Genomic DNA, 12,166 nt, shown 5'->3' on the forward strand with positions numbered 1-12,166 from the left:
CCTTGGCGCCGCGGATGCTCTTGGCGGCTTGGTCGTAGGCGCGGGCGGCTTCCTCGGCGGTGTTGAAGGTTCCGAGCCAGAGATGGGCTCCTTTCTGTGGGTCCCGGATTTCGATCGGCTGCCCATTTTCCCCGTGGCCTTTGTCTGATTCCACTGTAGATATTCTTTGTTGTTATTATTGCCTTCTTGTTCTTCTGCCTCAGTAGCTTCGGTGTTCTTTTTGGGCAGCTTCTTCTTGCTTGTTACTAGAAGAAAGGTAAGAGAGTGAGAGAGTCATGACTTTTCTGTAACCCAGATAATAATAACTTCCGGAGATGGTTTATTTATCTCTATATATTTGTTAGAGGGAAAAAAAAAACAAAATATTATTGGAGAAAATATGAGTTTTAGAGAAATTTGTTTTGTTTTGGTAATTCTGGATCAACATGAAACAATTCTCCGTGAAAACAATCATATTGCAATATATCAACGTAACCATATGAATATTTCAAAAAAAAAAAAAAAAAAAAAAAGAAACCTTTTCTATGAGATTTTACTCTTTTTGAGACCGACTTCTGTTTGTTAATTGTAGTTGTTAATGCCGAGAAATTTAGGGAATTATTTCATTTCCCTATTGGGTATTATCAAACTTGACGTACTGAAATTTGTATATAATTGTTCATATATTCTCATTGTTTCTCCTTCCTTCTACAATTTACCTGTGTAAATAATTGGCGATTTAGTTCTTCCAATATGTACTTGTAAGTTCAATTACACATCTTTGCTAGACTGGCTTTTTTTTTTTTCTCTCTCTTTTTAAGATAATTTGATATGTTACAAAGTCTAGATGCAACATATTGATAAGGGCTTGCTATTGTAGAGTATACTTTAGCAGTTCATTGAAGAGTTGCACAGATTGTCTTTCTTGTGAAACTAGTCAATGCCTAAGAAATAAGTCTTTTCATGCAATGGCCAAAAAGGAAGTTTTTGTTGCTTGCTTTATGGTTTTTTTTTTTTTTTTTTTGGTGATTTATGTAATCAACAACTTACTCCAGTCTAGCTAAGTGTGGCCATGAAGGAACTGGATTAGCCATTAGAAAATATTGCAAAGCAGCACTACACTAGGCCTTATGAAATTGTTACTTCTCTAGTTTGGACCCTTTGACGCAAAATATAGTATTTGGGTCCTCCGAAATATTTGTTTTTGTAAAATCTAAGAACTGTATACGGCCAATGATTGAGTTTCAAACGATTCTTCTTGCACGTGCCTCTATTAAATAATAAGGCCCCATTCATTTCACCGATTTGAATTTTGTTACAGTAAAAAGCTCTCAGAAATAGTCACATTTAATTTTTTTGCTACAGTAAAAAGCTCACATAAAATCACATCTAAACTCGAATCAACGAATTAAACAGACCCTTGTGTTTTTTCTTTTGATTTCACTGTCATTTGCGACTACATTCATAGTAAAGCCGTGTTTGTCTGCTCTGAAATCATAGGTCCAAAGTTCTTTTAAAAAGAGTAGTGGATAAGAAATCATAGGTCATCGTCGTTGATCATGTTATGATCATTGATAATAGGTGATCGTGCTTGCAATAGAAGAAAAAGACTTTTATGGAGTCGTCTAGAAAAGATTAGCCAGATAGCCAGTTTTGGGCCGCCTTAATTTATGATTCTTTTATTTTCTTACAAAGATATATCTTATTTTCGTATATTGGCATCTTGTATATCGATTCTCTAGGATGCATGTATTCGTGCTGAAAAAGAGTTCTCAACTTACATAAATAAAGAACATATCATGATACGACTTCTTGTGCCTACAAACTCCCAACTTGAACTTGACGATGATTTTACTTTATTTTAGTCTCCCTTGTTTCAGAATGTATAAGCTGAGTCAGCTCAGATAAACCTAATCTTAAACAACTCCTTGGAGCTTTTAAATTTGCGGGCGTAATAATTATTATGGCCCCGTTCATTTCGCTGATTTGAATTTAGAATTCGAGTTTTACTACAGTAAAAAGTTCTCAAAAACAATCACATCTAACTTTTTTGCTACAGTAAAAGCTCTCACATAAAGTCACATCTCAACTCGAATTAAAAACTCGAATCAACGAACTGAACATATGTGATTATTTCTGAGAGCTTTTACTGTAACAAAATTCAAATTCTAAACTCGAATCGATAAAGTGAACAGGGCCTTATAATTGTTGTATTTTGGAGACCATAATAATATAAGAAAGAACTTAAGAGGATAAAATTTATGGGTGCGTTTAGAATTCGTTTCAAAATGATTTTGTTTTTTGTATGAAAATAAAAATGAAAACATTTTCAATTTCAGACTGAAATCATTTTTGAAAATGCGTTTGATAGTTTTATCAAGAGATTATTCTCAGTGTAAAAAAATATATTAATGTCTCTCTTTCCAGCGCCCTTACATGCCCTCATTGAATTTTGATGGTAGAATGACATTCAAGACTCGGAAGTTGACCCTTTTAGCTCACTGTTATCGTCTCGACACAAAAATTATTCTCTAAATTATTGTTGTTTCTTATTTTCATATTGTTTTCTGTCATTGTTGATTCCCTTTTATGTTGGGTGCGTTTGGAACTCGTTATAAAATAATTTTATGTTTTGTATGAAAATAGAAATGAAAACGGTTTCAATGTCATATAGAAATCATTTTTAAAAATACGTTTGGTAATTTTTTCAATAGATTATTTTCAGTATAAAAAAATTCATTAATGTCTCTCTCTCTACTCGAGAGAGGAAAAAACAGAAACAAAAAATGAAAAATAACTAAAAGTCGTTTTTCATTTCTCTCTTATTTTACACTAAACCAAAAAAAAATCATTTTCATTTTAATTTTTTGTCTTTATTGCGCCAAACGATGTTTTAAAAACGTTTTTATTTTTTCTTTCTCAAAAAATGTGAAAAAAAAAACAAGATTAATTGTAAACACGGCCTATAAGTTAATTAATCTGGTGTCTTAGCTTGGACCCACTTAGATCATAGAGACGTACAAGCTTTTGGGTTTGGTTCGTGCATCTCTTCTTTTCGGAATTCAGATTATTTGATTGTTTCATTTCAATGTTATAGCAACGTGCATATATTGACTTGTAATAGCTTTCTTTCACTGCTACATACTATTATTTTTTGTAGTAGTTTTAATAGGTCATCCAGTTAGTGAGGAAAAATTTCTTCCCTTGCATTCGCTAGTTTAAGCAAGAAACGACATAGTTTTTGGTTACATGTTACATATTTCTTTCCTGGTTGTGTATTGGGACTTTTCAATTGAAAACATTGGGACGATGATGCAGGAAAGGAAGTCAATGAATCCTTGTTCAATGGTTTTTTTTTTTATTATCTCCTCCCTTTTCCTCTTATTTTTCTCTAACGAGCTATAGACATATAGTTGCCATATATTTTTGTGCATGGTTTCACTTTCTTTCCTTATGATGAAATAGTAATATATGCCGGTGTAATTAATTATTATAAATTGTCCAACTTAGGAGACCACAATACAAAGCTCTCACATCTAACTTTTATAATTATTATAAATTTTATCAATTCGAGTTTAAAATTTAAATTTTATTATAATAAAAAATTTTAAAAAATAATCACATTTAATTTTTTTATTATAATAAAAAATTTTCACATAAAATTATATCTTAATTTAAATTAAAAATTTTAATCAATAAACTAAATGGTGCGTTATTAAGCACTATAACAACGAAGAATGTGGATAAAATTTGCAGGTTCATTAATCTGGTACTGCCCTTGCTTGGACCCACTTCGAGTTGGATCCTAGTGACGTAGGAGCTTTTGGGTTTTGGTTCATGCATCGTTTCTTTTCGAGTTCAGATTATTATTCGATTGTTTTGTTTTTTGTGTTCCAGCAACTTGCATATATATATATATGTGACTATTATTTAAGCCTTGTCATTCTCAACATATAACCATTAGTGAGCAATTTTCGTAGATTTAATAGGTGACCCAGTTACAAGAGACAATTCCTTCACGTGCATTTCGTAGTCTGACGAAGAAACGACGTAGTTTGGGTGCAGTTATGGCTCTTTCCCAGTAGTGTGTTAAAACTTCTCCTTTTTATAAAGAGAGGATTTGAAGAATAGAAACACTATACAAAATGGGCAGAACAGAGAAAATTGTTGAATTTATTTTTAAAGTGCACGAGTCTGAATTTTTACTCTTTATTCTTGATTAATACTAAAAAGAATATAAATTAAGAATAAAGAATAAAAAATTCAGAATCATGCATTTTAAATGATATTTGTCTCTTTTTTCTGAAAAAAAAAAATGTAATGAAGTGGAAAAAAAAATGTAACAAAGTTCGTGCCGGTGCAGGAAAAGAAGTCGGTGAACCCTTGTTCTATGGTTTCTTTGTTATCTCCTCACTTCTCTATTCTCTATTTCTACGGAGCTAAACATATAGTGGCCAGATACTGGTGTTCATGGTTTCTTTTCCATTTTTGTTGAAATAGTAATTGTACTGTCTCAACTTTCTTTCGATTGTCAAATACTACCTTAATTTCCAAGTTGGTTGGCTATGATTGCAACGTGTATTTAGATTTAGATCAAAGTTCAACGCTTGATTTCCTTGGTTGTGCTTTCAACCAGATGAAAAAGAGGGAAACAATGGAGACTTTTTTCTCTGAATTTTCAAACCAAGTTCATCGTTTAGTCCAAAGTGGAAGAAAAATGGTAAAGCATCTTTATAAACGAATAATACTCGGGCAAGATGAACCAAAATATCAAAGTTCACTGATTTGGGTCTATATTTAGTGCATAGATCATTGATGCGAATTAGTTTGTTGGCATCATTGTCCCCAAAAGTTAAAACACCCAATAGAGATCGAAACCGTGGAATATAACTTTCAGCATTATCAAAGTTTTGACATAATATTTTTTCTTTTAAACTTTTTTTCCTTTATGAAGAAGAAGAAAATGTGAAGGGAAAGATTGGCATTAGCATATCCTCTAGGGTTGTATTAGACTCTTATAGATGGTTACATAAAACCTGAATCTTTGACCATATATCCAGACATGGTAATTCTTTATTGTTAGTGAAGTTAAAAAACATCACCAGGTACATGTACGGAAACGTCTATGGTGGTTTCAGATTGGATCTCCAATTCGATTTCGGTACAAAATTCACTATGGGATGACCTCACGATAGTCTAATCACGAACATGATCTTCATGCTCCAAGTCACAATCCTCCACAATCATGATTATCATCGCGTCCTTGATTGTTCACAGTGTGTATGATTAATATAAAGCAAAGTCCGAATAATTACGATAAATCCACAACTCAAGAACCTATAAAAGACTAGAAGAGAGAGAGAATTAACAAAGTTTTGATATATTTCTATCATGTTCTTCTATTTGTGCTTTGTTATCTAATTATTATAGCCACATCTATCACAAAAAGGAGGAAGCACAAAATATAAAAACTATCTCTCTTATTATTTGTTAAAAAGTAAGTTACTAAATTACTCAATCTATCATGATATTAAAAATATTCCATAATATTTTTAATGGGATACTTTTTTTATTTTATATCTCGTGAATTTTATTTTAAATAAAATTTTGACGTTGACTTTTAGATTATACACCATTACGAGTTATGACGATAGCAAATTGGTTTAAGGTGACGTTTGCCATGTAGTTTATTTTCAATTTCCAAAACTCTTATTGTACCTCCTATTATGTTTGATAAACAAATAGTGTTTCCTAACAATGTTATATTCAGAAAAACAAAAAGGAAATTGTGTGGATGGCACAGGACGTAATTATTAAAAAAAAAAAAAAACGATTGTCCTTCTTTTGTTTCCATGAAATATTTTTTGTTTTGAGGAACAAAAATAAAAAATATCTTTTCTACCATCAATCCTCAATCGTGACCAAATGATTAGGACAATTTGGACGTATGACGTGTCTGAACTCTCAATTTTGCCGAGCCTGAAAAAATGTTATAACTTGCGAATTCAATCGTTTTCATTTTGTAGCATATTGCAGCTCAATGAAAACGAGAAGGCCGATTGTACTACTGTATGTCAATTGATAATTTTCTCCTTACTTCCTCAATGATATATAAAGATAAGATAATAGAATGCGCATAATTTTGCGGGCTACGTGTTATTTTAGCTCTTTCTTCCTAATCATCCACGTTTTGTTAATATTCAATCCCATAATTAAAAAGACGTTTAGTAAAGAGATTCATATCATGATTTGAATCATTATTTATGATTCACTATAGTATTTTTTCTCATAAAAAATACACGTAAATTAAAAATAGTTCTAATTTCATGATTCTAATCACGTCTTATAAGCAACTTGATCGACTACTGCAATACCAAATCACTAATCAACAAATTTAAAAAACCTCTTTGAATATATATATTGAGATTACTATTCCAAGAATAAAAAACAAATACGATTGTAATGACGATAAACGCGTCACTATAATTATATATGAATTGACTTGCTCTATGATTATCAATCTATCACGATTAGATTCTGAAAATCTTAGCCCCAGCCCCAACTAGGCAATATTGGCTAATAAATTAGACACATCAACTTCCATTGAATATAACTATAAACTACCAATATCATATTCCTTATATCAATTTAAATAAGCCATCCGTATTCCACAAAAAAATAAATAAATAAAAATAAATAAGCTTTCCTGTGGAACACCACTTATATAAAGAAACAAAAAAAAAATGATAGCAGAAGAAATGAAGAATAATAGATAACATAAAATTATTTAAATATAACGTATAAATCTCATTTATTTTACCAATTTAAATTTAAATTTTAAATTTTATTACAATAAAAAAATCTTAAAAATAATCACATTTAATATTTTTATTACAATAAAAAATTTTCACATAAAATCATATCTCAACTCAAATTAAAAACTTAAATTAGACATAGTAGTACGAGTATCTCCAGATACATGAACCAACAGCATAAGCAAAATCCAAATTTTTGAATTGAACGACGATAAAACAAAACCAACGATAGTGATTGATGCATGAAAATCTCATCTAGCTAAAAAGCTTCTTTTTTTCTTAATACACAAACATAATACTATTTACCAGTCCACCAAAAGAGCATTCAAATAGGTAAAATAAAAAGTACAAAACACGCAAAGAAAAAAAAAAAAGCATAATCATCATCAGAAAGTTTGATCATATCAGTTACAAAACTCAAGCACATGAACATTAAAAAAAAAAAACAGAGTAATAATTCGGTGTACTAGAACTCTACTCCCTAATACGATTGCTGGCGGTGATGCGCAACGACGTCGTCAAGCATCCAGAGACCCTCCGAGTCAGCCTGGTTGAACTCACCAGTACCACCGCCGGCGATTCCACTCAGCTGATGACTCGAACTCGTAACCTCGGGCTCCAGACCCAGGAGCGACTCCAGGCTCGAGATTTGCTCTTTGAGCTCCATCTCGCTCGGCTGATTACCAGCCAGCTCGTTTTGAAACGGGTTGTAGTAATTGGCTCCGTACGACAGTGGTGGCGCTGTCGTAGCCGAGACGCACTGCTTCTTCGGCGGCGGCGGCTGTTGGGCGGCGTCGGCGGCGTTGGCGGGGGCGAAGTTGAGCTTGGCCTTGTCGCCGCGGATGCGCTTGGCGGCTTGGTCGTAGGCGCGGGCGGCTTCCTCGGCGGTGTTGAAGGTTCCGAGCCAGACACGGGCTCCTTTCTGTGGGTCCCGGATTTCGGCTGCCCATTTTCCCCATGGCCTTTGTCTGATTCCTCTGTAGATATTCTTACGAGTTCTGTTTCCACTCTTTTTGCTATTATTATTGTTATTATTGCCCTCTTGTTCTTCTTCTTCCTCAGCAGCTTGGGTGTTCTTTTCGGGCAGCTTCTTCTTGCCTGTTACTAGAAGATGGGTAAAAGAGAGAGAGAAAAAAAAAAATTCGTGACTTTTCTGTAACAAGCAAACGCATAGAATAATAACTTGCAGAGATTATTTTCTCTTCTCTGTTTTTTGTTTTTTGTTTTTAAGATTTATTTATCTCTATTTCTTAGAGAAAACCCAAAAAAATAAAAAAAAACACATTATTGGAGAAATTTGTTTTGTTTTGGTAATTCTGGCTCAACGTGAAACAATTCTCCGTGAAAAAAAAAAAAAATTGAGATGTTACTTCATTAAAATATATCAAGGTAACCATATGAATATTAAAAAAAAAAAAAACTTTCTAGGAGATGTTACTCTTTTTGAGAAGAGTAGTGATATTATTATTATTTAATTTTTTTCCTTTTTGGTTCTGACCCAGCACACAAAATTAATAATTCATGCAAGCTAACTTTCAAACCAAGAAATTCACCGTACGTTACATATAATTTTTTTTCTTAAAAAAAAAAATCACTATACATCTTCCTCTACTCCCATCCCAAAAGTGACAAAAGAGAAAATAAAATAAAAAACAATCTTCAATAGTACTTTTTTTTTGCTGATCACAATCTTCAATACTTCAAAAATATAAAATCTATAAACCAGAAAAAAAAAAAAAACCCAAATAACTTCAAAAACCAGCACAATTTAGAACATATCATGAAAAGAAAAATCATAATAATGTATCCAAGAACTAGAAAAAGGTTGAAGATTTGATACCTTTGGTGGGGGCTGGCCGTGGTGATTGCTTAGGCTTTTGAGGAGCAGTCGTATGGTCTTTGGTCTTAGTAACCTTGGAGTAGTTGTAGCTGTCGTCTAGGCCGAGGAGGTCGGAGAAGGTGTCGAGCTCCGACCAGAGCTCCTCCGGCGACAGCTTCCGGCCACGCTTGGCGGCGACGAAGCCGGAAATGATTGCACCACCGCACATCCTTGTGGGTCCACTTGTCTTTACTAAAAAAGGAATAGAGAGAGAGAGTGTAGAGAGAGAGAGAGATCTGAGAGAGGCTTCTTTCCTGAGCTCTGGATTTATAGAACGAACGGTTACGACAAATAATCCCAAGCACAAACAGACAAAAATCTCGATAACCCTCTTGTTGAATATTTGGGCCCACTTTTTTTTTATGTGGGGTCGAGGGTGTGATCCGACGGCAGGGAGGGAATCAGTAAAGTGAAGGTGGGGAAAAGCCAGAGCGTACGTGGGTGTACAGTAATGGAAGGGGCCCAATCTGATAGTAAACGATTAACCGTACGATTCGGGAAGGAACGGGGTCCACTTGTGAGCAAGTTGGTCCAGAGGTGATGACGTGGAAGGCGATAATTGAAACCGCAAGTTGGCCGGGACTAGCGTACGGGGCTGTTACTTTGCCATGCGCAGACACGCGACGCAGCCATGCCCATGCTGGTGTAAATGAAACGCTTTTGTTAAAGGCTTGGAGGGAGGTTTTGAGAGCAAAAGATCTCGACCGTTAAATCACATGGGTTTCATAGGCCTCTTTAGTTCGCCTATTTGAATTGAGATGTAATTTTATATGAAAATTTTTAATTATAGTAAAAAATTAGATGTGATTTTTTATAATAATTTTTAACTATAACAAAACTGAAATTAAAAACTCGAATCAGTAAAACGAATGAGGCCAGAGTGTGATCTATATAGATTCTATAGCAATGAAAGATATAGGGCTTGTTCTTTTGAGTGAAAAACTCAAAAAAAGTAACTCGAGTTACAACTTTATTCGAGTTCATGTTTTTTTAAGTTTAAACTCGAGTTTAAACTCGAGTTCAAACTCGAGTTTAGGACTAAAACTCGAGATTGAACTCGAGTTTAGGACTAAAACTCGAGTTCAGGTTTTCCCTTCAACTCGAATTCAGAAACTCGAACTCAAATTAATGAATATTATTTTTTCTATTCTTAAAAATGCTATAACTTTTTCGTTTTAATTCTGATTGAGATGATTTTTTTTTCTATGTGTTGACAACGAAAAGACGAATAAAACCCGACCCATATACTCTATTAAAATTTTTCATCAGCATTGAGTTTTTATTAAAATACTATCTAAATACAAATTTAAGTTTTGACTCACTCAAACACAAACTCAAAAAGATTCTTATCTCAAACCATAATTCAAATGTATACAACCAAACACAAACTCAAGTTACAAGTTCAACTCAAGTTATAACTCAAATTCAACTCAAGAATTATACTCAAGTTAAACTCCAAAAGAACAAGTCCATAAATTTTAAACTTGCACCACTTGTAAGTGTATTTAGCATTCTCAAAACGTTTAACAGCTAAATTGAGGAAAGAGACTTGTACTAGTAGTCACGTTGTTTTTACTTGATGGCTAGAGAGTTTGAGTATAACAATGATCTTAAACCACAAATATTTGACTTGTCTCGAATCTACAATAAGTTTTCTAAATATATATGACAAGTTTTTTAAAAGAAATATTATTTGTGCATGAGGTAGGGTTTTGGTATGTTTTAGTTAATTATAGGAGAATTAATGTATCGTTTATATAAAATCTATAGATTAATTCATCTTGTAATTTGATTAGAGGACGTTTAGTTTATATATTCAGAATCATGATTCAGAATCATTCTCGTTTTACGTGTATTTTTTGTGAGTGAAAACACTGTAGAGAACCATGAATCATGATTCAGAATCATGAACGAATATAGAAAACAAACGTCCCCCGTCTTTATCCGAGTTCTTTCAGTTTCATTAAAAGAACAACGGTTTGAATAGTAAGCTGAAATTAAGTATGAAAACTGAGGTTAGCGAACGTTTTAATGGTTTAAAAACTTTTAGGGTTGTGTGATTCTTTCTGAGGGAATTTTGTAGTTGTTAAAAAATTTACGTTATCGTTTTGTTTTTGTATGACCTGATGCACTAAGAACGTGTTACTAAAAAAGTCCTCTCGTTTAAGTATTGGTATTTAGAGCATAAAATATGGAGAAAAGCTATGAAATCTTATCATTAAATATTGAGAAAAGCTATGAAAATACAACAATCAGCATTACTTTAAAAAAAAAAAAAATTATAAAAGTTCATTTCAAAAAAGAATTATAAGGGCATATTTGGTGCACCGTATTATATTGTAGCGTATTGTATTGTATGATATACTATTTTATTACATTGTATAATTTTTATACAATACGGTTTTTAGTTTGTGGTATTATTAAACATTATACTATTTTTATAATTATAATCTCTTTACGTATTAGTTTGTAATAAGATAAAATTTAGCCTAATCATAATCTAATTCGACTCTAATCTCGACTAGAACCCAACATTTAGAGGAAGCAAGGGAGAAAGTAGAATTGCTACATATGGGACTTTTTACAAAAAAAAAATTGAAAAAATGAGGTCAAATTGTAATTTTCAAAGAATTAAGGGGCAAAAATATAATTTTGTAAAAATTGGGGGTCAAAATATAATTTTGAAAAAATTGAGCGGTCAAAACATAATTTTTAAAGTTTGAGGGTCAAAATATAATTTTAAAAAATTTAAGGATCAAAATGTAATTTTTAAAAAATATAAACCCAACATTAATCTAGTCTCAAAACTCAACCCCAACGTCAGTCCCATAACCCGATCCCGAGCCTTGATATTTGTGAAATGTTTTATATGTTTTTAATATGATATTTTAAGTTAAATTGTATAATACGGTCTAGTACATAGGTTTTTTTTTTTCTGAATTAGATATCACACTTCGTATTGTATTAATTTTGAATCTCGCATTAAATTATATAATGTATAAATATCACCAAATATTGTGTTATTAAATAATATAATATGGAATGCTTATACGGTGTACCAAACATACTTTAAATATAATATTTTAGATTGCCAAACTTTTAAAAGTTGATAATGTCAAATTTGTTCGAAATTGAAGAAGATTGTTGCACTCAAATAAGATTAAGGATAGCTCAGATTAGCCACGATAAACATAAACATCATATTTTGTCTATGGTTTTTACTGATATTAAATCAAATGTAAAGTGTTAGACTGCAGGGTTTTAAAGAAACTGGCAAGACGAAAGGATTGTTTGGTAATTTCAATCTAAGTAAGATTGAACATTGCATTTTTACTTGAATGTAGGGGTGAATTTTGTAATTTCTCAAAAAATGGTGTATGGCTCGTTACGCATCTAGTAAAATTTCAATAGTAGAGTGGAAATATAGCAAAATTTCTAAAATATTACAAAAATAATATCATAAAAATAATGACTATATCAATACGTAATACAA

The 12,166-nt window shown here is 32.3% G+C and overlaps 1 protein-coding gene across 2 annotated transcripts; it reads right to left on the reverse strand.

Annotated features, from left to right (window-relative positions):
* Nucleotides 1-7,103: 7,103 nt before the first annotated feature.
* On the reverse strand, nucleotides 7,104-8,915 carry LOC21388719 (ethylene-responsive transcription factor RAP2-3). Of its 2 annotated transcripts, none has more exons than XM_010111282.2 (2): nucleotides 8,635-8,915; nucleotides 7,104-7,892 (listed from the first exon to the last, which is right to left on the reverse strand). In XM_010111282.2, exons 1-2 carry the CDS (start codon nucleotides 8,840-8,842, stop codon nucleotides 7,276-7,278), a joined length of 825 nt encoding a protein of 274 aa, XP_010109584.1. In that variant the 5' UTR covers nucleotides 8,843-8,915; the 3' UTR covers nucleotides 7,104-7,275. The 2 variants fall into 2 exon arrangements, with proteins under 2 accessions (XP_010109584.1, XP_024030002.1); XM_024174234.1 differs by having other exon boundaries at nucleotides 7,157-7,898.
* Between the last annotated feature and the right edge of the window lie 3,251 nt (nucleotides 8,916-12,166).

Source organism: Morus notabilis, unplaced genomic scaffold, assembly GCF_000414095.1.
Source record: "Morus notabilis unplaced genomic scaffold, ASM41409v2 Scaffold824, whole genome shotgun sequence".
Lineage (NCBI taxonomy): Eukaryota > Viridiplantae > Streptophyta > Magnoliopsida > Rosales > Moraceae > Morus > Morus notabilis.

What these genes read in the sequence shown, in the direction of transcription:
- LOC21388719 (XM_024174234.1), bottom strand. Translation starts at nt 8,842, where the DNA reads ATGTGCGGTGGTGCAATCATTTCCGGCTTCGTCGCCGCCAAGCGTGGC. An exon ending in ACGGCCAGCCCCCACCAAAG is followed by an intron (nt 7,899 to 8,634) that starts GTATCAAATCTT and finishes CCCATCTTCTAG; the next exon opens with TAACAGGCAAGAAGAAGCTG.